Source organism: Poecilia mexicana, unplaced genomic scaffold (genome assembly GCF_051168715.1).
Source record: "Poecilia mexicana isolate PSO_F unplaced genomic scaffold, ASM5116871v1 scaffold_2, whole genome shotgun sequence".
Lineage (NCBI taxonomy): Eukaryota > Metazoa > Chordata > Actinopteri > Cyprinodontiformes > Poeciliidae > Poecilia > Poecilia mexicana.
The window spans coordinates 39,768,915-39,794,718 of record NW_028263371.1 but is presented as its reverse complement, the minus strand read 5'-3'; the positions used below and the strand labels follow the sequence as shown (position 1 = coordinate 39,794,718).

The 25,804-nt window shown below is 39.2% G+C and overlaps 1 protein-coding gene across 1 annotated transcript; it reads left to right on the top strand.

Moving 5' to 3' along the window:
* Positions 1-1,854: 1,854 nt before the first annotated feature.
* LOC106921900 (vang-like protein 1) lies at positions 1,855-25,801 on the top strand. The gene is made up of 9 exons (XM_014993902.2): positions 1,855-2,323; positions 8,095-8,335; positions 9,291-9,462; positions 16,685-17,113; positions 17,976-18,151; positions 19,320-19,453; positions 21,131-21,281; positions 21,901-22,135; positions 22,313-25,801. Exons 2-9 carry the CDS (start codon positions 8,274-8,276, stop codon positions 22,571-22,573), a joined length of 1,620 nt encoding a protein of 539 aa, XP_014849388.2. The 5' UTR covers positions 1,855-2,323; positions 8,095-8,273; the 3' UTR covers positions 22,574-25,801.
* The last annotated feature ends 3 nt before the right edge of the window (positions 25,802-25,804 follow it).

Genomic DNA, 25,804 nt, shown 5'->3' with positions numbered 1-25,804 from the left:
TTAATTCCAATTTTAACAACTTCAATGGAAGAATAAGTTTTTAACAATTAGCAATTAATTTATTTAATTTTAATGTTTTAATATTTTAATTAAGAATTGCATAAACCATTAGGTAATGATTGATTGGGGAATTTTTGACCGTCCATACTTGCCTTTAGTGTACTCTTATTTTGAACCACAATAAAAATATTTATTTTGCTGGGGATGGTCATTTTTTGGGTTTTTGCAGTAGAACTGTTTATTGAAATCCAATCTAATCAATATATGGTTGATAAACTGCAGTATATGTCTGCATATAAATATAAAAAACACCAAAAAATATATTTTCAGTAACTAATAAAGTATTTTATCAACTTAAAAGCATTACAAGAGTGCAGCCATTTCTTTCTAAGTCCAGTACAGAGACAATAGTTCAACCTTGTGTAACTTTAGAATAGATTACTGTAACGCTCTGCATGAAGGTGTTCTTTAAAATGATGGTATCTCCACTACAGCTGCTTCAGATCTCAGCTGCAAGAAACTTATGAAGACCAGAAAGAAAGCTCACACATCACTCATTTAAAATTTATATTTTCTACCTTTTCAATATAAAATTGATTTCAAGTTGTTTTATTGGTGTTTTAGACTTTTAATTGTCATTTGCCGTTGTAGAGTGGACATTGAAATATACTGTAAACCAAATTTGAACCATGCTTGGCTTTTTTGGCATCTCCACTGCATGATGCTGCTTTCAGGATTTTATTTTCATGATGATGTGTAGTTTTAATATTTATCCACTTATAGTCTTTAGCATGCAGACCAAAAGTTGCCTGCTTTGCTTATTTAAAGTTTAGTAAAATTCAAAGTTCAACCAAAAACTGGAAAAATTAAGCCCTTCAAATCAATTCACTACTCTTAGCTATTTACATATTTAGTCTCATATAAAGATACATAATTTATTAAATCTAACAAAACTCCCCTAACATCTAAGACTGTGACCTTGCAGCAACTAGAAAAGCTGTAAATGTGAGTCCTTCCTCATTATTTTCCTAATTAAAATGAGACCTTCTGCAGCACACATTTCAAATGACCAGGAGGTCTGTAAATACTATAAAGCAGATCACTGAGTGTAGTATGATATATTAAAAATAAATTAGACAAAAAATTTATTTGATACATTCAGTGATTTAAAAAAACCTCAAGGACTGTTTTATTTCAATAGATTTAATTTTAATATGATTAAATGTAGCTATATTTTACATAAAATTAGAATTTATAGAATGTTATTTTGAAGAATTCGAGAGTATAAATAAAATAGTACCCAACCTGTGCAGCGTTTTTCTTTTTTATTTAAATTCTCCATGAACCCGAGGTATTTTCTACATAACAACACCGCCCTCTCCCGGAGTTGAGTAAAATTACAAGATTACGCCATTATACTTATTTAAATGTTTTTATTCATTCATTATTTTTCAAAATCATTGTTTTAAATGTCTACAACTGTTTTAGTCCTAGCATTAAGACACTCTTGAACCAGAGTTACGGTCAGAAGCAGTGAGGAGAAAAATGGTTGTATTGTTGTTGCTCACAAAGTAAATCATTATCACACACACTCTGCAACACATTGACATGCAAGATGACATTCCCGTCTCCAAAAATAATATTTTTTAAAATCAGTCTTATGGAGCATTAAACATTTTTTTAAGAAACAAAAATGTTTCATAGCTGTGAAGCCATAATAAAAAATAAAAAAAAATAACAGAATTAAAATTTGAAATTCACCTGTATTATCTATTTATTTTGAATTTTGAAACGAACATTTATTCGTTTCAAATTAATTTTTAGACAATATTTTAATTTTGGGACATCTACATTTTTATCTCTGTAGAAGTAGAAATATGATCCCGTTTATTGTGAATTTGGGCTTTTATTTACATGTGTTTTCAGATTTTTGTTGCCGCAAAATGTCTTTAAGTCGAGCAAACAGAATTTCTCCATTGACCGTTAATGTGAATTAAAGGGGGGTGGGGGGGGGTAAATAAATAAATAAATAAATAGTAACATATTTGTGTTGCAAGTTTTCCTGTTTCGTGGAGGGTCGTCAAGTCACACAAAGGACGACCTCTTGTGGCCTGGAGTGAAATCTCGTCGTGGCTCTTCTGAGGGCATTGTACATCCACTCCGCCTGCCTCTCTGGTCCTGTTCACTACAATAGCCAGCCAGGCTCGTGTGAAGGAGCTTCCTCTCTCGGCTCAGACAGACGCGCCTCAGAGCCGCAGCCGCACATCCACTGACTGGCATCCAGACGCGCATTCCCGGAATACGAGGCAATTCTGAGTCAAAGGTAGGTGAATTAAGCTTTATCGAAATGCTGTGTTTATGGCACTGGGACGGGGTGGAGGCTGCCTTTGCCCAAAAAGAAAAAAAAAAAAAAGCCGAAGACACACGACCTCATAGGAATTAAGTTCCCTGCTGTCGTAGCGGCGAGGATGATTATATATACAAAAAGCTTTTCTTCTTATCAAACAGATGCTGAGTCCTAATCTGTTCTTTTTGGGTACCCTGTTTTATGTTTTATTAGAACACAGCTCTAATAAAACGCATCAAAAACTAGTGGGTAATCTGAGGTTATTGCACATCACACAGGCCACTGAATGGGGTGGGGGGGGTTCAGGTTGGGGCTGATGCTGCAGCTGTGAAGCAGATCAGTAACACCCTTCTCTCTGCCAGCGCCTGTGAAACACAGGCTGTTCGGAGACGAGGCAGGCTCCGCAGGGCATCGCCATCCTCAGCAGCTGTCTGCGGGGCTGCACAGCTGGATGAAGTGCTACTGAATCTGAAACAGCTTCTCTGGCGCTGTCTTGATGCTGTGCAGCGAGAGCTACAGTTATTTATTATTGAGCAGCGCTGTTAGGAGAGGCTGGGGAACTCCTGATCAGATGAGTCATATCAAAGAAAAGGGGTTGCTTTGCCTTTTGTTCTCATTAAAGCCATGGTTTCTGACTGGCTGGACAGGATGTAAGAGGAAACAGCACTACCTTTAGGCTAAGGTTTGGATGGCGTGATGCGAGATTCTTTACAGCAGGCCTATAGAAAGATGTAAAAGCACTTACAGCAGGGCTGACTGGATGGGGGGGGGAAGAAGCATCTCTTCCTCAGCAATGGCTGTTCTACTCCTTCCTCCTACTGTACTTTTACTTAGTTCCACTTGAACGCATCAGAAGGGCCTGAAGTTTGCATTCCTGAGAAATGTGTCAGATCTTAACTTTCTCCTTTTGCTCTGTGGGCGTGTTTGTGAAGGTGGGGGGTGAGTGAACAAAGTGAGGTAAGCCAGGAGTCAATCACAGGTCAAGGATTTTCTTTTTTTTTTTTCTTTTTTTTTTTTTTGCATGTATCCAAGAAATATTTCTGCAGCGTGCCAGAGTTAAAATGTGATGTGCAGCAGTGGTTACGATATAGCATGCGACCCTAACCCTACGGAAGAAAAAAATTGGTTGTTTGTGTTTGACTTCTACCATTTTTAGTGACTTAAAATTCATAGTGGGAACGTTGTCACATAAAAACCACAAATTTCTGTGTATTTCTTGGGGGTTTGTTGGGGGTATTTTATGTCAGCATTGCATAGATGTGGAAGCAAAATTATATAAATGCATTTCTGTTCAAGATCCTTTTCTCTAAAACTCTCAAATACAATACTCTGGAACTAATTGCCTTCAGAAGTCACCTAATTGGTAAATTAAGTCCACCTGTGAATAATTTTCTGTCAGTACAAATCCAACTGTTCTATGAAGGCCACAAAGGTTTAATATAGAACATCAGAGAACAAATAGTAACATAAAGGTCAAGGGATAAATCAGACAAACAAAGAGTACATTTGTAGAGATGTTTAAAGCTGGGTTAGCTCATAAAACCATATCTCAAACATCTCGGAGAGCAATATTTAATCCGACATCTAGAAATAGGGAGAGCATGGCACAATTACAAAACTACCAAGACACGGTTTTCCACCTCAACGGCCATGCCAAGCGTGGAGCACGTTAATCACAGAAAAAGAAATGCCAAATACAGTAAATAGGAGATTTTAAATGGCGTGAGAGATTGCTGCACAGTCATAACTACAATAGTACGGTTTGGATCAAAGGATGTATTAAACGGTTAAAGGCTTATATCTAGTTGAGAAATATCATTGATACTTTCCATTTGATATGTTTGTGCTCAAGCTAGTTTGAAAACAATAGTCAAACATATAATTTTCTATCTATGCGAGGCTGAGAGGGCTCAATAAAATTGCATGCCACATTTAGATTTTTATTTGTAAACGAAATGTAAAAACCGTCTATCATTTTAATGAGCATCTACTTTATGTCTGTCAATTAACATAAAATAATGAAAAACAACAAAGGTTTGTGGCTATAAAGTCACAAAATGTGAAAATGTACGTGTTTGAATTCCAGTGGGACTAAAATGAACAGGTGTTTCTCTGGGTTATCTGAAGTCCACAGAGGGATTGGAGACTGTATTCACAATAAATACCACTGGCACACCCCAACACGAACACACACACACACACACACACAGAGAGAGAGAGAGTGTGTCAGCCTGCATCTGATTTATTTGATTTAACAAGCTCAGCGGAATGTCTTTCTTCTCTGTTTTTGTGCTGCAATTTTTTTTTTCCCTTCCAAACAACATTAAAATGGTAATAAAAATCCAACAGACTTGGCAGAGGTTGTAGTGTGCTACAGTAGGAATTGTGCCATTTGTAGATTGGGGGTTTTGTAATTTGTTGACTGCTTTGGATTCTTGAAAACAGTCAGCTGCTGCATCAGGCAGATTATGGCATAGTAATACCACCAGAGCTTGGTGTGCATGGAGGAAGGAAGGGAGGCACAATGGCTAATGGGTGCGAGAGGGAGGGCACAGATGCTATGGTAACCAGGCTTCGGCATGAGCTCTGCAGGAGCACCGAGGCAGATATGAGCCATTTAGGGTGCCAGGACCGCACTGGATACTTTGATGAAATCATTTTCTCTTTCACAGCTCATCATTGCAAGATACAATCTTACATTTGGAGGCTTAAAGCTAATTCTTATGACGCAGCTCCTCCTTTTGGAAGGACACTGACGAGCAAAGTGTGTTTTTTGATGTCCCTAGGATAAAAGGCGAAACAATGCCGGTAGCATCCGATCTGCCTGCACGTGTTATTATATTAGCTCCTACTGTGCAGCAGGCTCCTTCCATTAAACAAACACGTTAATGAATGTTTGTTTTACATTAGTGTCAGTTTCTGCCCTTGTGACTCCCTCAGTGCAGCCAAGCAGAACGATGTGCGCTGATGCAACTGCATTTAGCCGCAGAATATATTTTCTCAACAGGATGTCATCAGGAGGTTTAAATATTTATCGCGTTTAATAGGGTCAGTTAGAAAAAGTATGCTTTCTTTTTTCTCTCTCTCTCTTGCATGTTTCATAGTTATTCTTGATTGGTAACTGATAGTTTTTCTTAGCCTGTGGCTTCGATTCTTCCACATGGCCTGGTTCACATGCCTCCTCATGATCGTCTCGTGCATCAGTGGGCTTTGCGCCGGTATTCTCCTGGCCCACATACGACAGCCACGCGCTCCGACTTCAGCACTCAGGGGGTTAACGGCTTTGATTCAGGCTTATTCATTTAACCATATGGGTTCTAGATGGGTTGAAAGGCTATTGTTTGCTGTTTGGGTCCTATCCCTTTGCCACCCCCCACTTTAATGCACACACACGCACACACACACACACACACACACACACCCACACACACACACACACACACACACATAGATATCACATAAATTTCCTCTCGGCAGGGGAGATTGATTGTTGCCCTTAGATGCAGCCTTCAGCCTTGTGCGTTGGCAAGGCAACAAGGGGACGCCGCAGATGTCAGGAGGAAATTTGATTTGAGATTTTGTGTTTAAAAAATTTGCAGCTGCTTCATAAGGTTTCGTCTTCATAATTGACATATCAAAGCGCTTGACGCCCTCCCTGCTTTTAGCTTCAACATCAACACAAAGAAAGATCTTCTTTACAGCTGCACGATCAAAATGATTTGAAAGATTAGTGGTGTGAGATTATTTGGCCCGAAGGAGAATCCTTAAATGCAAATTTTGACTAAACAGAGGATTTAGTCCAAATTATTTTTAAGCGAAAAGCGCACACAGAGATGAGCAGTAGCCGATTTCTCTTTGCCACAGTGATCTCGTCTTGTTGTTGTGTTGCGTGTGCTAATTTGGATAAAGCATCCATCCATGACTCGAGAGACAATAAATCGCCTGTAAATGATGTGCAGAATAATTCCAGTTATTAGGAGGTGATACTGGGGATGGGTACTGGCGGCTGGTTGTCAGGACAACAGCAGAGAGACAGACAGGGCGTAGATTGCGGTCCAAATGAACGGTCATGCATGGTGAGACAGTAAGGCAGCCTCCTGGATGGATCACGCTGCACCCATTAAGGGCCCAGAGCGTGCCTGATGCAGTCCCAGTTTTTAAACAAATCTGTATGCATGTTGAGTAAAAAAAAAAGATAAAAAACAAAAAGCTTTCAATATTTAATTTAATACAGAATATTCTATAATTAATTTGGTTTGGGAGGTACAAGAGTTTGTGCTTGCTTGTAAAAAAAAAAAAAAAAAAATGTTTTAACACCCAGAAGATAATTTAATAATACATTCACACAGAGCAGATATATTTGTATTATTACTAGCTGTTTAAGTTTCAATATTGTAAAAGCCAATCTAATAGTTCATAATGAACAGCTAAATACACATCTGATAGTTTCCTAGATATCCAAAATCTAAAACTGTGGGGGAAAAAAAACAGCTGGATGAAAAATGGAATAAATGAAAGATACTTTTATTTTAGTTTTAGCTATGACTGTCTAAAAAAAAGTGACATTGTTAATGATATGCAAAAGTTTATAACATTTCATAAGTTATTATGTTGCTTAAATTAATTAGATTATTCAGACAAGTAACCAAGACGCCTTTGGCATAGAAGCTACAGAGAGCTGCACTTCAAATGAAAGAATATCTGAGTTAACAAGGCAGCTATAAATCTGGTCCAGATTAAGAAATGGTAATACGAACACATTTTTTTGGAAAGAAAGCAATAGAAGTCTTTGATTATATTGTTCACCACAAGTAATGAAAGGGGAACATTTTAGAGAGGAAATCTAACCAAGCATATTATCTCTAAAATAAAACATGGAAATGGCACCATTGTGTCTGGAGGGAGAAGTTTTTAGAGGCTTCCAGCAGGACAACAAACCAAACCATACAGACAGCGCAGTGATGAAATGGTTTAGGCCAAAGAATATTCACTCTTTTGGATGAGCCGGTCAATGTCCAACGAAGAATCTGCAGCAAGTTTTGAAAGTAGAGCAATTAATTATTTCTGTAGATGTGCAAAGCCGATGGAGACATGCCCTGAAAGACTTTAAGCTGTTATCTAGAAAACTGTGTATAATTTATGTTTCTCCCTCTACACAAACATGCACAACTGCGTGTTGATCTATCTAATAAAATCCTAATAAAATACATTTAAATGTAGAGTTGTAAAATGACAGCAAACCGACAAACCTGAAGGGATGTAAATACTTTTGCAAGGCATTTGTTTAAGAAGATTTCTGAGGTGCTTTTCTTGCTTGTCATTTTCAGAAAAACTCTTTGCCAAGAAGAACATACGTCCGTTTTTTTTTCTAAAAGAAATGAGCCTCAGACAGACATCTTTGCCGGCTTACAACTGTGGACTGCTGTGGAGCATTTCAGAGTGTGTGTTTTTGGATCCGCCTCTTGATAAGTCTTTCCACATAAAGTTTGTCTCGTAAATTATTCCGAGCTGAGCGTGCAAAGTGAGAGGAATAAAATCCCACCATTTCATCTACAATATACACAAAACGTATCAAAAAAGCAATAAGTTTTTGCAGGAGTAAAGAGATGTTGTTTTACGGCAAAGTGTCGCTCAGTTACTAATAATTCAGCTTAAAATAAAATTGCATGACCATCGTTACTGTATTTGTTGAATGCTGAAGGCGGGTTTTGATGCCTCCCCCTGATTTCGCTCTGTTTGTCTCTCAGGTTCATGTGGCATTTGAAGCAGCTCTCTGGGGTCGCTGTCAGTCGCTGTGGATTCGTGTCTCTAGAAGAGCCCATACCCCCGTCTTCCTCCTCGGCCCCGCTTCCGACTCACCATCTCTGTCACACGACAGGTCGCCCCTTGTCCTCCTGCCCAATTTCCAGCTCCGAACTCCGCTGAGATGGACACCGAGTCGACCCACTCCGGCTACTCCAGTCGCTCGGGGAGATCAAACCGCCACGGGTATGCTTCCCGCCCGTAGGCCTCATCGCCTGCCCATCAGCTTCTCTGCTGGAGACATCTAGCATGAGTTTGCTTTGTGTGATCACACACCAGCCTGAGCTGTTGCATTTTTTACTAGTTTCTTTTTTGTTTGTTTGTTTGTTTGTTTATTTCACTCATCACCCAGTAAATGAGGTGAGAGACAAAAATAGCAGGGGATTGATATGGAGGATTAGGGCCGTATTTATCAAGGGCATAGCAATCAGCGTTTTGTGGCTCATGATGTTCTCAAATTTACTTTAGCTTTGTCAGTTTTATCCAGCTTTGTCAGTATTGCATCCAAGCCTTCCTGTCTAAACTCATTTTTTATGGTAGAAATGGGAAATTAACTGTTTGTATAAATGCCAAGGTTTTTTCTGTTCCAAAACAGAAAATGTTACATAGATTATCAGTATGACACTCACTATTACACTTTTATTAATGGCATCTATAACGCATATTTATTTTTTTTATTTTTATTTTAACACATAAACTGATTCAGTACATTTGAATGATTATCATTCAGATGTACTGAATAGTTTAGTTAGTTTTTAGTTTAGTTTGAATGATAGTTTAGTTTAGTTTAGCTTTTATCTTGCTCTTTGTGCCAATGTTCCTTTTTCCGTTCTGCTGTGTAATACAAGTATCTAAATATTTGCCTTATTTGCTTGATTTTGCCTGATTACCGGCAAGGTGCTTGTAGCTTCCTGTTGGGTGGCACTCTGTTAGTTTCCACATCGTGACTTTTCTGTGGATTTCTTGGACAGAAACATTTCAAAATAACCAAATTTAAAATTGAACACAAGATATTAAACCATGAAAATAATGCCCACGCAATTCCTTAACCTTTACATTGTTGTTCTAGTGGCTCTCTTCGTGATTGTTGCATAGAATTAGTCATTGTGTTTGTCGTTTCTGTTAATCTCCCTGTTTTTAGGGAACGTAGCCGCGACAGACACAAAGGCGGCAGCAGCAAAGACAGCAGTCGCTCCGAGAGATCTGTCGTGATCAACCCGCCCGACACGCCGTCCCAGGACTCCCCCGTTCACAACGAAGAGCCGCTTCCCGGAGAGCCGTCAGCAGCAGCGGATCCTGGAGATGAGACCCAGGTATTTGCTCGCGTGCCGCCTCCTTCGGTGCACACCCTGCAGCGAGCCGAAACTAAAGACACGTAGCCGAAAATCAAGAACAGCAAATGAGTGGCGGTTACATTCATGTATTCCAGACGTCCGCTCTGAAATTGTCTCTGTGGCAATCACATTATTTTTAGAACAAATCCGGTAATCCTCGTATGAACTTTGTATGCTGACCTTATAAACTCATGCTCCCGACACAGCTGGCTTTCCACCGCCTCATATAAAGTAACAATGGTCACTCAAGATCAAATAGGTCAGCGGATTAGCATCGCTCTTTGAGGCGTGGATGGATTCAGCGCCGAGTTACACTGCACATGCCGGTCTTGCTGTGTGGGATCGTTGTGAACAGGAAATAATAAAAAAAAAAACACTAGAAGTAATTCAGTGAGGCTAGAGCAGTTTAAGGAAATTAGCTTCTACTTGCAAATACATAAAACGAACGCCTAAGCAGGCTCTTGGAAGAAAAGCTCGCGGGTGCTTTAAATATGAAGATCGTGATGCAAAGAAACTGTTCAATATTTTTTGGCTGAGCTTTAGATAAGAGGATTAATGTGGCTTCTTTGTACCATGCAGTGAGAACAAAAACTGGAAACAGCCTATCTCTGTTCCTAGATAATGACTTCCTTTGGCTTTATTCTCACTGTGACGCCCCCCCTCTGTAAGATCGTGGTTTGTTGTTTTTAAATTTTGAGCTACAGGTGTTTCCCAAAATGCCTGACTTTTGTGCACCAAAGCTAAAGACGGTGCAGAAATAGGAAAAAATACGTGGGAGAAGAGAAGCAGAGTCTCTTCTTATAAAGGACTTTGCCTGGGGCGGCCTACACCGTGTCTCTGACCTAGTTGGAATGAGTCTAAATTAGAAAAGCATCTTCTTATTTTTTACTCGTCTGTATGTCAGGGAGCCATTTGATTCACACGCAAGCAACTGCACTTTCTCAAAGTTTCTCTTCAGTCATATATTTTGGTATTTCTTTAGACCTATTCCACCGTCTCTCTGCTCTCTGTGCCCTTCTGGCGGCAAAGTGACATTCCACACATTCCCCATTGGCATGTGATTGTCCGCTTGCGGCTCATATGCTTTGTCGGTGGTGTAAGGTGATCCGCCATTGTGCTGCGTCTTGCCCACCAAAAAAATGTGTCCAGCAGCAGCAGCACTTTCGTTACTATCTCCATCACCCACGTTCGCTCTGTTCTGGGTTTTCTGGAGCGGCAAACATCGACTGGTGGAGCTGATGGAATATGAACTGGTCTCCAGTGGAGAGAGAGAGAGAGAAAGAGAGAGAGAGAGAGAGAGAGAAAGAGAGAAAGAGAGAGAGAGGCTGTGATTAGCTTGAGTTTCCTGCCAAACGCCACTTTGGGGAAAACTGATATGAATAATCCTCCGTGTTTATTACATGCACAGCGTAGGGATATACTCTTAGAGTGGAGTTTGTGTGTGTTTGCCTGCGTGTGCGTGTGTGTGTGTGTGTGTGTGTGTGTGTGTGTGTGTGTGTGTGTGTGTGTGTGTGTGTGTGTGTGTGTGTGTGTGTGTGTGTGAGTCACAGAGAGTCTGCTGCTGAGCCTGTCCATGCCGCTTTGTGAGAGACGTTGTGCCAGGAGGAAGCAGCTTCAGTTTCCTCGCACTGTTAACTCAGGCAACACCAAAGCATATGTTACTCTTGTAGTGTGTGACTACTTGTCTCTTTAGCTTTTTGCCTGAGCGGATGTCCAGATAACTACTCACAGCCTCGAGACATGAACAGCTTCTAATTTGATGTATTTAAAAAAAAAAAAAAAAAAAAACACCCACACAATAAAAGGAAAGCCGTAATTTAAAGAAAAACAGTCAGACTATGTGGCATTGAACCATATCCAACATAAACAACCAACATGTAGCGCGTCATCCGGAGCAGTGCAGGCCTGGGCCACTGTGCTTTGCAGTTGGCAGAGGATTTGCACTGTGTCGCTGTGCTTTGTTAACGGTGGGTGTGGGCCGATCGTCCATACTTACCCTGTGCCAGATCTCAGAACCATGCCAAGAAACAATTTGTAGACGTTGTATTCTCTCTCACCTCTTACTTTGTTTTCTACACTTTGCCTGGCGAATCAGCTCTTTTGCATTTTGTTTTGTGCCAGAGACATCAAAACTCTGTTTTATATGCTGACCCAGCACAGAGTTGTGCATAATTGCTATGTAGAAGAAAAAATATGCATGTTTTTTCCACATTTTGGGACTATGGTCTGCTCCAAATGAGCCATTTTGTAGAGCCATCTTTTTGCTGTAATTACAGCTGCAAGTTTAAATAGGTATGTTACCACCAGCTTTCCATCTCTCGAGATTTAAATGGCTAGGGTTAGGGTTCTTGTTTGAACCTCTTTGCTCTTGTTTGTGAAATGCCTCAAGCTCATTCAGATTGGATGCAGAATGCCCTGCCATAGATTCTTATTTGGATTTGAGGTTTGAAATTTGGCTGTGCCATTCTAACACCCGAACACGGCGCTTTGACCTAAACCAATCAGTAACTCTAGCTGTAGGTGTTTTACTCATCTTCCTGTTGAAAGGTGAACATCCATGCCAACTGATGTTTACTTTCCATTGGTCTTTTGATTCTTGGCCTAACTGCCAGTTTAATTGGATAACCATGTCTTGGATTACACAGTCCTCATTGAGTCATTCCAAGCTTGACATACAGATTTATGACCTAACTCTGCTTTGAACTTCTCCACGACTTCTGACCTTCCTGTTGTTGTCCTTGGTCTTCGTTCTGCTGTGTCTTCACTGATGCTCTCCAATAGAATCCTTTACAGAACAGCTGTAATTATTCTGGGTTGAAAATGTGAAATAGCTCAAGGGATATCAATAAATACTTTTGCAGTTCCCAGTAAGGATGACATTTGAATAATGTCTTACTTTAACACATAGATAACTGATACATTTTTTTTACCAGCTAAATGAGGTAAAAACTATATTTCAAAACTTGACACTGCAGTCATTTTGCTGAATTGTTTGAATTGAATTTAGAAATAAAACTTTGATGTTCTCATATTTGTTTATCTAAAATGACTACATCAGTGTATCCAGCTTATATGTTCATTTTATTATGACTTCCTCATACAGAATCATTTCACTCACTTATGACCATTTATGCTAATATGAAAGCAGGGTCCCACCGAAAAGGGGATTGATTTGAGAAAAACTGAAGAAAAAAAATCACTTGACAGAAACTAAAATGAACCTTAAAGGAAGCAGGAGTGTTTGGCTGGAAGCTTTCCTCATTCATTAGCCTTATAGACGCATAACAGGATGAACTACATCTGCACCCCACTCCGCTCCAACCTTCCCTTCTCCCTGCTTCTCTGCTCTTGAATTGCACCTTACCCACTTCCATCCCCCTATCCAACTTCCCTTTCCTCTGCTTCTTCTTTTTTTTCATGCTCATTTATCTTCTGGCTCCCGTTGGCATCCCCTCCTCCAGCGAGGCTGAGTTAATTGGCTGTTAACTGCAGTGAAGGACAGAGTCTGGGCTCATTTGGAGTCTTTTTGCAACTGTAATTTGAAGCCTTGGTTTATATATATATAAAAAAAAAACAATAACAGTGCTTTCATAATCTGTAACTGTTCATTTAAACCACCCAGTGGACTGAGATGACCCAGTATGCAGTGAGATAAATACTCTCCAGACAGATGAGCGTTAATGTGACCGTCTGTTGTCTGGTTTTCCAGCATCTCCGCGGCATTCTCTGGCTCTGTGTGCTGCTTGATGTGCTTCGGTGTATGTATGTCTGAATGCACACGTGTGTGATGATATGAAGGCTCTTCTGTTCAGCCTGTCATTTTCCCCGGCTCTCATCCATCCGTGTCTCTGCAGCTGCTGCTCCTGTGAATGGTTGTTGCTGGCACAACACGGCAGCACTCTTTGGGGACAATAATTAGCTGCCTGAATTAATGACACGCAAACAAAAAAAAAAACCTCCACTTCCTGCACATTCATTCTGCCTGTCTGCGTGCTTTTGTTGGAAATGTTTATGTTTAAAAGAGCCACAACTGTTCAGATACAATAAAAGAGACTGCCCGTAATGACGCACAACTGAAGCTGCAGCGTTTGTTGTTGCGATTCGGAGTCTGTGTTTGTGAATCTTGGCATGTAGGTGTGTGTGTGTGTGTGTGTGTGGACAGGCTTTCTGAGTTATGCTGCTGTGCGGATCTTCCTTCACATCCCTTTCTGTCACTTTGAATTACTGCAGCAAGATTTTTAAAGCCTAAAAATGATGAGCTAAAGCAAAAAAAAAAAAAAAAAAGACTCCAAATAACACAGAGCATGTGCTATTTAAATAAATATGAAAATGTCCCATGCTGTAAGCTATTTGCATAATACATAAAATCTATTGTGTGAGCCTGTAAGTAAATTTTTTATGTTTGTTTCTCATAGATTATTCTGAGGAATGTTCTAAATCTTTCTAAAGCTATCTGGAACATAGCTGCTGTGATGTCAGCCCAATACTAATTCATGTTTTAAGGTTCCATAAAGCACAATAAAAACTCCAGTGTGAATTACAAGAGGGATCATACAAAAAGGAAAGAATCAGTATCTAAAGTTGCTTGTAATGAGAGTTTTCCACAACAGCCTTTGCTTTATATTTGACTCAGTTCCAGTTGTAAGTGGGATTGTCTGATTGTTGTGCTCAGTCACCAGGGTAACCGTCATTTTGCTTCCTCGTCTACTGTTTCCATTATTTTATATATTCACATTGCTGTTTTGTTCCTACTCACCAATGTTTTGTAGTCTTTTACTTTAACTTGTTTATATCAGCTCACACTTTTTGTAGTTAAGTGTTCAAATCTCACATATAATTTGATCAAGATGTATATTATTTTCTGAAAACTTTACCCAGTTTTAGAGGGGTTTTTTTTTTTTCAGACCTGTGTTTTACCCATTTAGTTTGAGTAAAAATGACAGACTGCATCCTCTGATCAAACTAAAATAACGTTAAGAAGCATTTTGTTAGTAGATATTATTAAAAAGAGTCATAAACCCACAATTCCTTACATGATATTTTGAGCAGAATATGTAAATTATTTTATTCCTTTATTGTTAGGAATTATTCCAGACAGACACTGGTTGAAACATGAATGGTACAAAACATTATGCAAAAATTTAAGTAAGAAATTACCAAAACAACAAAGTGACTAACACCTGTGTTGTGACAAAATATAACTACCTAGGAAATTTGTGCTTGGCTCTCAGAACAATTTCAATTATCATCTAGTTTACTACTGTAGGAAAGTAACTGTGTAAAGAATCGTGATTTATCATTAAGATGATAATTTACATTTAACACAAAAGTAAAAATCTGACTTATACTTCGTGGCACTTGGTTACCAGAAAAAAAAAGCTAATCTTTTAACACCAAATTAAAAACAAGTAATATTATTGTTTATAAAACGTAAGCTCTTTTGAAATACTGCTTATCTGCATAGACACAAGAAATCTACAGTTGGTAAACGCTGAACGCTGAATTTTGCAAAAGTAAAACTCTGATGTTTTAATTTTGAATTAATTTTTATCTTTAGCACAAAAATATGTACATATTTTAAAGCCACTAGCACCGAGGCCTAAACTAAACAAACAGCAGGATTTTCTTTTTTTTATTATTGTATTGCTAAAAGTAATTAGCAATACAAGCATGCAGCAACATTTTTCTCAGCATTTTGCTGTGAGAATCCATCAAGCAGGCTGAATATCTTATTTGCATGCAATATGTGTATTCATGATTCTTTGACCATATTGCATGCAAACAAGCTCTTGCTATTTTAATACAACAGACACTAATAATGCAAAGACAATATTTGCGATGTATTGTGCAGCCCTGCATGGCAGCTATGTTGATATTGACTTAAACAACAAGCCTCCACAATTTGTATGTGTAACTTGTACAATTTTGGAGTTGTAGTGGGGAACAGTAGCATTTGTCTATAAGTACACCAGGCGATTTAACTTCATTTTAATAATTATAAACTCAAAGTCTTCGGAGAGTTGTTTTTTTTTTGAACATTATAGAAGAGTCTGATTGCGGGTGTGTAAAGCTTTAGTCCTTAAATCTAGAGCGCTTAGGCACAGTGCTGGCTGGTGAAACGGTTGTGTCACATCACCTATATTATTCTGTCGTTTCCACACATCTGTTCTCCTGTCAGAATGAATAACTCAATTTTATTCACTTTTATTTCAGAGCTGTCGGAAATGAGCATTTCACCAGTATTCCTCTACAGAAAGATTTGTCCATAAACTGAATTTAATAATACCCATTTCCTCTGAACACAACATCTATATGCTTGAGAGTAGGTTTTATATGCTGGAAAATAGAACATAATGACTGAAAATCACCTGCAAAAGCATATATTTTAAACAGCAGTAGCCTCCAAGAAAAGACATACTTATCACCTGAAGAATAAATAAAGGCTGCACTTTTATCATATTTATATGTAAAATGGTGATTCCTAGCTGCATTGTAAAGGAGGCTGTCAGCAATCTAGAGATTGCAATGCAAATCTGAAGTGTTTCTGTTTATCTGGGGCAGAGATCAGAGCGGTTCCAGCCTGGAGCCAGGCCTGGTAGAAAGAGTCTTCCTTTGAAAACGTTTCATGGAAATGTCCACTCAGCTGGATTTGCAGCTCAAAACAATACGGGGTGGCATGGCAAAAGTGTTTGACCTCTGACCATTTTTTTTTTTATGTTTTTGCTTTTTTTTCCCAAGCTGAAATGTTTCAGACTATCAACTAAATTTAAAATGAGGAAACAGCTGACCTCAGTAAATATGTAAAGCTGTTTTCAAATGAACAAAACTCACCAAAGCATAATCTCAACATTTGGTTAATCTACTGTACTGTGGCAAAGGTACACTGCACGCAAACAGGAATGTGATGTAATTTATATGTAAAACACTCATTGCCATGCAAGGTTGGCGAAAAGCAGCTACTAGATTTATTAATATTAAGCTGAATTTGAGGATCTGAAAAAAATTAAGTGTAATGAAAAGCAAAACCAGCTAAAATCTGTAAGGAGTTTAATACTTTTCATGCTCATGTACCTTCAAAATTCAACATATCAAAGGTTTCCAATGAGGGTAAACTGTTCTGCCATCGACAGCCCGGTGCATCCAAACAGCAGGCGCCTTTAAAGATCTTTTCCTCTTTCTTTTGTTCCTACTTTTCTGTCAGGATGATAACTGGGGAGAGACCACAACAGCTGTTACAGGGACATCTGAGCTCAGCATCTCCCAAGAGGAAGTGGTTGGCCTCGGAAAAGAGATACAGGATCGAACTCAGGGCTTCCGGCGATATCTCCCCCTGGCTGTGGGCTCCTGTGTGGGTCTGCTAGTGCTAGCCACACCCTTGGTCTTCCTGCTTCTCCCGGTCGTAATGTGGCCGGACAGACTGCAGGCTTGCGGCGCAGCTTGCGAGGGCCTGTTCCTCTCCATCTCCTTCAAAATCCTCATCCTCCTGGTTGCCGTTTGGGCCTTGTTCCTGAGGCCAAGCCGGGCCTGCCTGCCCAGAGTGTGTGTGTATCGGGCCTTTCTCACCACCCTCACATTGCTGCTCACCATGTCCTACTGGCTTTTCTACGGGGTCCGGATCCTAGATGCACAGGTGGGCTTCGCACAATGCCATTATTGTTGTTAAACATCGTGTTTTATGGCATTCACAACCAACCGACTTATTTTTCCACACTTCAGACAGCAAAGAAGTTTCAATATATCAGTTATATTGAAGACCACTGTTACTCTTTACACGTTTCATACGGGAATACAATATATTTTGATCCTTATTGTTTTTATAATAGAGAGCAGGCTTGAGGATTTCAGATTTGAAAGTGCAGATTACTCCCTGTAGCTTCAGAAACGGAAAATTAAACAGGTTGGGTGTTTGATGCAGAGAAAAAAAAAAATGTCTTCAATCCCCAGTGCTTTCTGGTTTGGGGTTTACAATTATACAGTACTCCTCCTGCCATGGAAGCCTGCCCGGACCTCCTGGGGAGCGAGGATGCTGCTGAGTGTAGCAGAGGCAGAGTAAACACGGAGAGTGGTTGCCAGCTACTGGCAGGCAGAACTGTTGGCTCAGAAACATTAGCAAAGATAATATTTACTGTGTAAAGAAAAAGAGAAAGAGACGCTACCTGCAACTTTGTAGGGATAAGAGAGTTCTCATTTTGAAAAGCAAAATTACTAATTATAGTTGTAATGGCTGTCACAGCTGGACTCGGCCATGACTTATTGCGGATACTGAGCTCACATTGGTGTAACTCTCATTAGCAAAATGTATTACAATAAAACAATGAACATTGCTCAACAATTTTCTTTTCCCCACTGATGTTATTCCTCAACAAACACAGATTATTTTCTCTTGCTTCTTTCTGTCACAATTAAATATTTCGAGTCGACAAATACTAAATGTTAATGAAAAAAAACAAACTCCATTCAGTTTATTGGAAATTCTTGTGTGATTTAATCAGGATGAAGATTACCATGGCATCGTCCAGTTTGCCGTGTCTCTGGTGGACTCCCAGCTGTTCGTTCACTACCTGGCAGTCGTACTGCTGGAGCTCCGTCACCTCCGACCCTGCTACAGCGTGTGCGTCATCCGCTCCACAGACGGAGAGACGCGCCACTACAACATTGGACAGCTGAGGTACACACACACACACACACACACACACACTCAAGGCCGATGTTATAATCATAAAAATGACCTACAGTGACTCTGGAGACAAATTCTTCAGCCTGATTTCTTCTGTGAATACGGCCTCTCAGTGCAGTCCACACTGAGACACACGATGGCTAGTTGCTGCGCACTTCTTGCTGAAGTATGAGTGTAATCGGAGGCTCATGTCTGCAGGGAAGACTGGCACAGGCTGTAATCAAGTTACTCAAGAGTCTCGTTAGTGTGAGTCAAGGAGTTTCGGGGACACGGTGCTCATAATGTCTTATTCTGGCAAGAAGAATTGTATTAATGTAAGGTTCATAAACGTAACAGTTTATAATAAGTCTAATTGGCTCCAATTAGACTTATTATATCCGGACGGGTACTGCCCTCATGCCTTACTTTGTTAGAGCTTGGGTTAACTGGCAGAAAAATGTGGCATTGACTGTACACACAAAGTTTACTGAATAGTTTTAGGAAGTAAAACCGAAGTTAATTAAGTTTGCAATTTATATGTACTCTTGAAACAAGTTCTTCACTTTTCATTTTGTCACAAGACTATTCACGCCCCTTGAACTTTTCTTCATTTTGTCGCGGTACAACCACAAACCCAAAGTTGCACCAAATAGTGCTGAATCGTTGTCATTCTGATTGCACTTTTGAAGTGGAATGAGAATGATTAAAGATTTTCAAAATATTCAAGTCCTACAAAAAAATTGAAAAGTACCACATGTCCCCCAGTAAATATTGACTATTTTTTTAAATAGTTCAAGTTAATTCAGACCCTAATCTATAATTGATTTCCTGTCGAGAGTCTCCGCCACCTGAGCTGTGGATCTCGGCTGCTTCTCTGATCAGCGCTCGCCTTACGTAACCTTTTATTCTTTATTTACTTATCATTTTAAATTGTAGAACGCAGATAAACAATCATTTACGTCAAGATGGTGTAAATATTTTGCCATACATTGTGACGGGTTATTTGTCAAATTCAGGTAAAAAAAAAAAAAAATCTCTAATTCATTTACTGTAACAATCCAAAGCCACATTACAAATAGATGTTTTGTTACTGAATTTCAGGCCAAGATTAGCAAATCAGATCAAATGCAAACTTATATTTATATTTGTATTTATATTTTCTCATTCTTCTGTCACACAGCGTTCAGCGAGCTGCTTTGACCATCCTGGAATATTATTACAGAGACTTTCCTTTGCACAACCCTGCCCTGCTCTCTGCCTCTAAACACAGAACTGCCAAACACCTGGCTGGTCTAAAGGTCTACAACGTGGACGGTAGGTCACCTCAAATGTGACCGAAACTTTCCTGTCCAGTAATGGCAATGAATTTTGTGACATCCATAATTTCATAATAGACCATTTGGAGGATTACATACACGGACTGTATTTGTGGGTCGAGGTAATGCTTATATGAAACACATTAAAAGTGAAACCTACAAATGGTGTTGCCCTGTGACTGACTGGTGACCAGTCTATGGATGAATAAGTGAATGCTTCGCAGTAAATTGTTTTCTTGTGACCAAATGTTGTAATATAAAAACCTAAGCTAGAAGTCTTTATCCTTTTAATTTGGGAGCCATTTTAAACTTCAGTATTAGCTAGTTTTGTTGAAAAACTAAATGATCAGTTGCAACAGTAAAATGAGAGAAAAAGTTGCAAAAGTCTAAAGACAAAGAAGACCAGTTCCAACAGGTTCAGCAAAGAGCAAAAGATGATTTAAGACGTTTACACCACATTTTATTTCATGGTTTAGCTGCTTCGTCTTTGCCACCTCAGAATAAAGATCATAGTGCATTGCCTGCTCACTCTCACTGCAGCACCTTGTCGCACTTTAACATATTGCTCCCCATAACCAGTGTCACATTTTGTGCTCTCTCCTGCATCTTAAAGGATCTTCCACTCACTGACCATTAATCCTCCACCCACTTCAGAGCTCTGGATTTCTTGATCCTTTGCGGCGATATAGTGTGGATGGAATAGTGTGTCCTCGTAGTAATCTTCCCCCATCCCTAGCAGAGCATAACGGAAAGCCCTCTAGGGGGCCGTGGAGTTTCATGCCTTAAATAATTCATCAGAGAAATGCTCGTTTCTCACATTCTCCTACATCTCTCCTTCCTCCGCTCAGCCTGTCTCCAGCTCCGCCTGTTCTGTCCCTTTTTAACTTTCCTGTCAACCCCCACGCATGGCTTATTCTTCCCTGCTCCATTCATCCACAGTCACTACTCTTATTATAGCACGTGTAAGTAGGCCAGGAGGTAAAGAGGGTGATGTTTTTTTTAATGTAGAAAATGCACAATAAATAGGATGATTCACCTATTTTTCATCACTGCATTTGGCGTCTTTTTCTGAACTGCAGATGCGTCAACGCTCGCATATGCGGATCAGGTTATTAAAGATTTATATCCTCACCTGACCTGTAGCATTAACTCGACCACCTCCCCCTAACTTTACTGATCCGCATGCTTGAAAAAAAAAACAACCGCTCCCACATTAATAGCTGATGAAATTCAGTGGCACTACAAGTTTCATTACGCAAACCATTAAATGCAATGAATTCATCAGACATGGACATTGACCTTCTATGTACACATCATGTCAATTTACTTTAAGCCACACCCAATGAGATGCTTTCCGTAACAATTTAAGTTACTTTTATCTGTTGCTATTAATAAAACAATCTGCTAATTAGACTGGAAGAATGTCCCTAATATTAACATACAGGGTCCAGAAAACCTGTTTTCTAAAAACTTAGATGAGCATAATCCTGACCAGAAAAATTCATACTCATTCATAAGTTGTCCACCTTCTGTGATTTCATCTGATTTCTCTGTTGTTTTCTGCGTTGTTTTCTCGATGCCCATTCATCACTGGTGTGAGGTCCACCACCAGTGATGACGGGTCAGGAAGCTGCTTCGATATAATCAGTTTACCTCTGTTCTCTCCTGGCTTTAGCCCCAGGGAGTACGGCTGCAGCTCAGCCCAGCAATGGAAATCAGTCACGGCCCATGGTTACACCTGCCACCAAACGCAAAGACAATGCGCACAGTGAGCTATACTATGAGGAGGCAGACTATGAGAGGAGAGTCCGCAAGCGAAGAGCCAGGTAAGAGTCAACGTCAAACCAGCGTACGTTTATAATACATTTTCAGCAGACCGGGCCTTTGGAGCAAAACTCTGGACAAAAATGTTCCTAATTAGAGTCCTGGAAACCAAAACGCCGCAGGACATTGTCCCAGTGGTGGCACAGATTCTCTAACAGCCGTTTCCAAATCCAGTGTTACAGACCCACTGAGACCGGGTTGCTTTTCTGCCCAAATGTAACAGGATTTATGTTTCGGGGGGGTTGGGAAGAAGGGATAAGTCAGAGTCCTTTTTCTAATGAGGTCGCAGAATATTACACAGACAGAAATAGTGACAGAGTCTATTGTGGAAAAATGTTCATGGAAAACCTGAATTTAAATTAGAACAATCAAAGTTAGATACACACAGCTACTATTTATGCACATTATCATCAAAAAGCCTCTGGTAAAGAGTGGTTAAATGAGCTGTATGATTAATGTTAATAAAATCATCATAATACACCAGAAGATAAACATTTGCTCTATCATACTTCTGTGTTATTCTCTACCGTATCACAGTTGTCTCGGGTCAAGATCAGTGTTTTAATAATTTCACAAATGGCCGTATGTAAAAGTAATCCCCCTATCTGTGGGTTTAATCAGGCTGGTGGTCGCCGTTGAGGAGGCCTTCACACATGTCCGGCGCATGAAGAAAGAAGATGAGAACGCAGCACCGTCTGACATCATGGATGTTCGCGAAGCCGCTCTGGCCGTATTTCCCTCGATGGCTCGTTCCCTGCAGAAATACCTCCGCACCACCAGGAGGCAGCACTGCCACAGCATGGAGAGCATCCAGAAGCACCTGGCCTTTTGCCTAGTGAATAACATGAGTCCTAAGGTCAGTCTGGTTTATGTTTGTTGTCATGTTGGACAGAATTATTGAAACTTCGAATGAAACACAGCCTGCTTAACGGACACTTTCACTTTCTGTCAAGCTGTTGATTTAAATTATGCCAAGTATTTTCATCCCATACTGAGTATGACTGTAACTTTTTTTTTTTCCCCTTGTGTCCAGGCCTTCCTTGAGGCATACCTTGCTCCAGGTCCGACCCTGCTGTACGGCCCCGAGCGCTGGATGGCCGATCAGTGGACTTTGATCAGCGAAGCTTCGGTTACCAGCGGCATTAAGGAGGGAACAGAGTTCCTGTTGAAGTGTCTCGACTTTAGTTTAGCAGTCACAGTCAAAGGCATCCCGTACATCCGTTTGACTGAAGAGTACATTGACCCCAAATCTCACAAGTTTATACTGCTGCTCCAATCAGAAACATCTGTTTAGCAGTGACGCAGTGCAGCGGTGCTGCTGCTCTGTAAAACACAGAACTTTTGCAGTTGTCCAGCTGAATTTTTCCAAGGAAAACATTTTGTACCGTTTTTGTACTTATGCGTGTTGTTTTTCAAACTGACATGTTGTAGTCATCGTGACGGACTGGAATGAGGACGAAGGGTTGAATAGCATTTCTTTCAGAAAGCATTTGCAAGGCTCACTTTAGTTATTCCTCTTGCACTACAGATGACATCTGCAGTGCCTCTGAAAAGCACTGCTGTTGAACTTTTTAAAATTTTGTAATATTTCAACCACAAATTCCAGTTTATTTCATAGGGATGTTATGCAGCAAGTAAAATATTGCACAATTATCATATGAAATTAAAAGAATACACGGCTTTCAATTTTACCCTTCATAACCGCTCAGTAAATAGGCTACTTTGTCCAGCCATCTGCTGTTGAATATAAAAATACAAATATTTTGCAGTGTGTCTTCACAGCTCGGCACATTTGGGAAATTCTTGCTTCTTCAAATTAGCTCAGATTCAGCCAGACTGGATGGAGAGCAAGTTTCAGAATTAGGACAAAAGAGGGATTACAGCATGTTCACAGCTTTTTCATAGAGGTTCACATTGGAGTCTGTCTTAAGCAATTCAATATAAAGTTAATTCTTTTTACCAGAACCTTATCACTGTCAAAAGGTCTTGAGTCATCTCTCATTAGAAGCCACACTATTTGTAATCTTTTGATGTGGTTGTGATAAATTCTTGCGTCGGGTTTTTGAAGGCTTTTCAATGTTCTTTGAAGTTTAGCTGTTTTTCAAAGTCCAAAGGAAAGTTTTGAAGGAATATCTGAGAAGTATTTATCAAGGCAACCTTAAAAGATCACCCCTTACTGAAAAGGAAAATGTAAAAAAAAAAAATGTGTGGTTGTTTGATACTTTTACACAGTGCTTTACTCCTTTTTAACAGTAGCAGTTATTATTTATAACCACCCTGTATTACAGATGTCTGTACAGTATTTATATGTAAATATGCTTTATCCCATTTAACTTTTTATACAAAATTGTGCATTGATTGCTTGATATCTTTTTTATTTTGTGATTTTTTTTTTTTTTTTTTACCAGTTTGTTTATGTATGCATTATTTGATGAGACACCTGGATCACAAATAATTAAAGACATGCAAGTATTAGATCTGACAGGAGTCTAATGAATAGAAAGCAAAGCACAGTCCAGCTGAATACTAATGTTCTAGTCAGTAGATTATGGAATGACGCGGTTGGCTACTCTGGTCGAGTGATGTACTGTATCGATGGATTAGAACGAGGACATCCACGATGTTTATAAGACATAATCAGCCTTAATGCAAGTTTTTAAACTTAAAATCTATTTAGCAGATTGTTCAGTGAGGAAAAGGGAATCATGGGAGAAATAACTTAGGAGTTCTGACCAGCATTATCACTCTGATGTCAGTACTGCCATTTTCCCCTCTGTGGAAGTGTCACACACATGCCCTACTTTATGTTCTCAAACTGTGCCATCATTTTGTAAACTTATAGCGGTACTGAATGGAAGCAGCTGAAAGTCACACTTTTCCACACACTCTTAATTCATGTTTTGCTCTCGGTGGGTTATAACTTTCAAGTATATAACTTTCAAATCCTTATTTCATGGAAACTGTCACGTCTGTAAGGACTTGAACTGTATGGTTTGTTTTTAAAGCCAACATGCAATTTTTCTACGTAGCCTTGCTAGGTCTGTAAAAGTGTGGAATTGTATTTAAAAAATTTTCCAAGTTTGAAAAAGCATGGCGAAATGAGAATTCAGATTACAGAAAGCTTACATTTCTAGTCTTTAAATGATACAGATCTTAATATCTGGTAAATAAAGGGTCTTTTAAGTTTGGTCTGGTACATCTTAACTTGAATGTTTGTCCAACTCATTGGTGATTTTGGTCTTGGAGTTACTAGAGAAACAGATAAAAAACAAATGTGCACAAAATAAATAAGAGCAATTTCACTTCTAGATATTTATGCTTCTGTGTTTAAATCTGTGCATAAATTTCTTTAATTAATGGTAATCCAGTCAAGATTTGGCAGTATTATAGTCCATAATTGATCTGTTGGCCCAGATGCAAAAATAAGTAATATCTAAAATAGTAAAAACCATAATAAAATAGCACATTTTTCTCCAGTAAAAGTATACTTCCCCACAACCATGATGGTCTGGGTGCTAATTGTGAAAAAGCTAACTGTTAGCTTTGCTATGAAGTGTATTTTGCTCTTGTCCTTTGACCTTCAGTTGCTAGTTTTCTTGAAGCTAAGATGTTTATTGTTTTGTTGTTTTGGACAACAAGTTGTTTACAACAAAAAGATTGTTTTGGGATGAGAACACTTACTCTCTTTTTCTGCATGGTTGAATTTTTGAGGAAAGTAAGAGTGCTCACTCCATTATTTTTCTGTAGCAAATAAGTAACCATAAACCTATTCGACATATCTATTCATGTTAAAATTGTAATTGTTTTTTTTTTGGCAAGACATTTTGTGTATGTTCTCTGTTTACAACACCAACCTGCCGCACTTTGTGGTTCCAGAGGACATGTCCGAATATCGTAGTTCATTTCCTGTTTCCTGCTAAACATTAAAAAACATTTCTTAAAATATTTTTGAAGTGGACCATTTGTACTCTTAAACTGCCAATAGTTAAAGCAATTACTGAAGATGAATATTTGAGTTTGAAATTGACTGAGCAGTGTCAGTATTGCTTTTGTGGTTCATTTGATACATTACTGCCACCTGTCTACCAAGATTGGAAAAGCATCCTGAGGGTCTACTTTGACTTTTGACTTGTGAGGATACTTGATCTGTCTTGTTTTTTTTTGTTTTGGGTTTGTTTTTTTTTTGTTTGTTTGTTTTTTAATTTTTAATTTATGAGGTTGGTGATTTTGTAATATCTTGAAGTGTTGCTGTGTTCAGAGAAAGTGTAGTTTTGTTTAGGAGCGTTACACACGTGCCTCGGTTATATACTGCGTTTTTAGAACCTGTGCGAGTGTGTGTTTATGTTAACATGGACAAAACCTGAGTAAAGAGACTGATTTCCCATATTTATGCAACTTACATGTCATGAGCTCCAGTTTCCCTGTCAAAGCCTGTTTTATAAAACAAACATGTAAAACACAGTAAAATGGCAAAGTTTGTAAAAAACGAAAATAAAAGAAATAAAATAAATATTTGTACTGATCT

Coding starts and splice junctions, on each gene's coding strand:
- LOC106921900 (XM_014993902.2), top strand. CDS start 8,274: ATGGACACCGAGTCGACCCACTCCGGCTACTCCAGTCGCTCGGGGAGA. Junction 8,336..9,290: donor GGGAGATCAAACCGCCACGG/GTATGCTTCCCG, acceptor CCCTGTTTTTAG/GGAACGTAGCCGCGACAGAC. Junction 17,114..17,975: donor TCCGGATCCTAGATGCACAG/GTGGGCTTCGCA, acceptor TGATTTAATCAG/GATGAAGATTACCATGGCAT.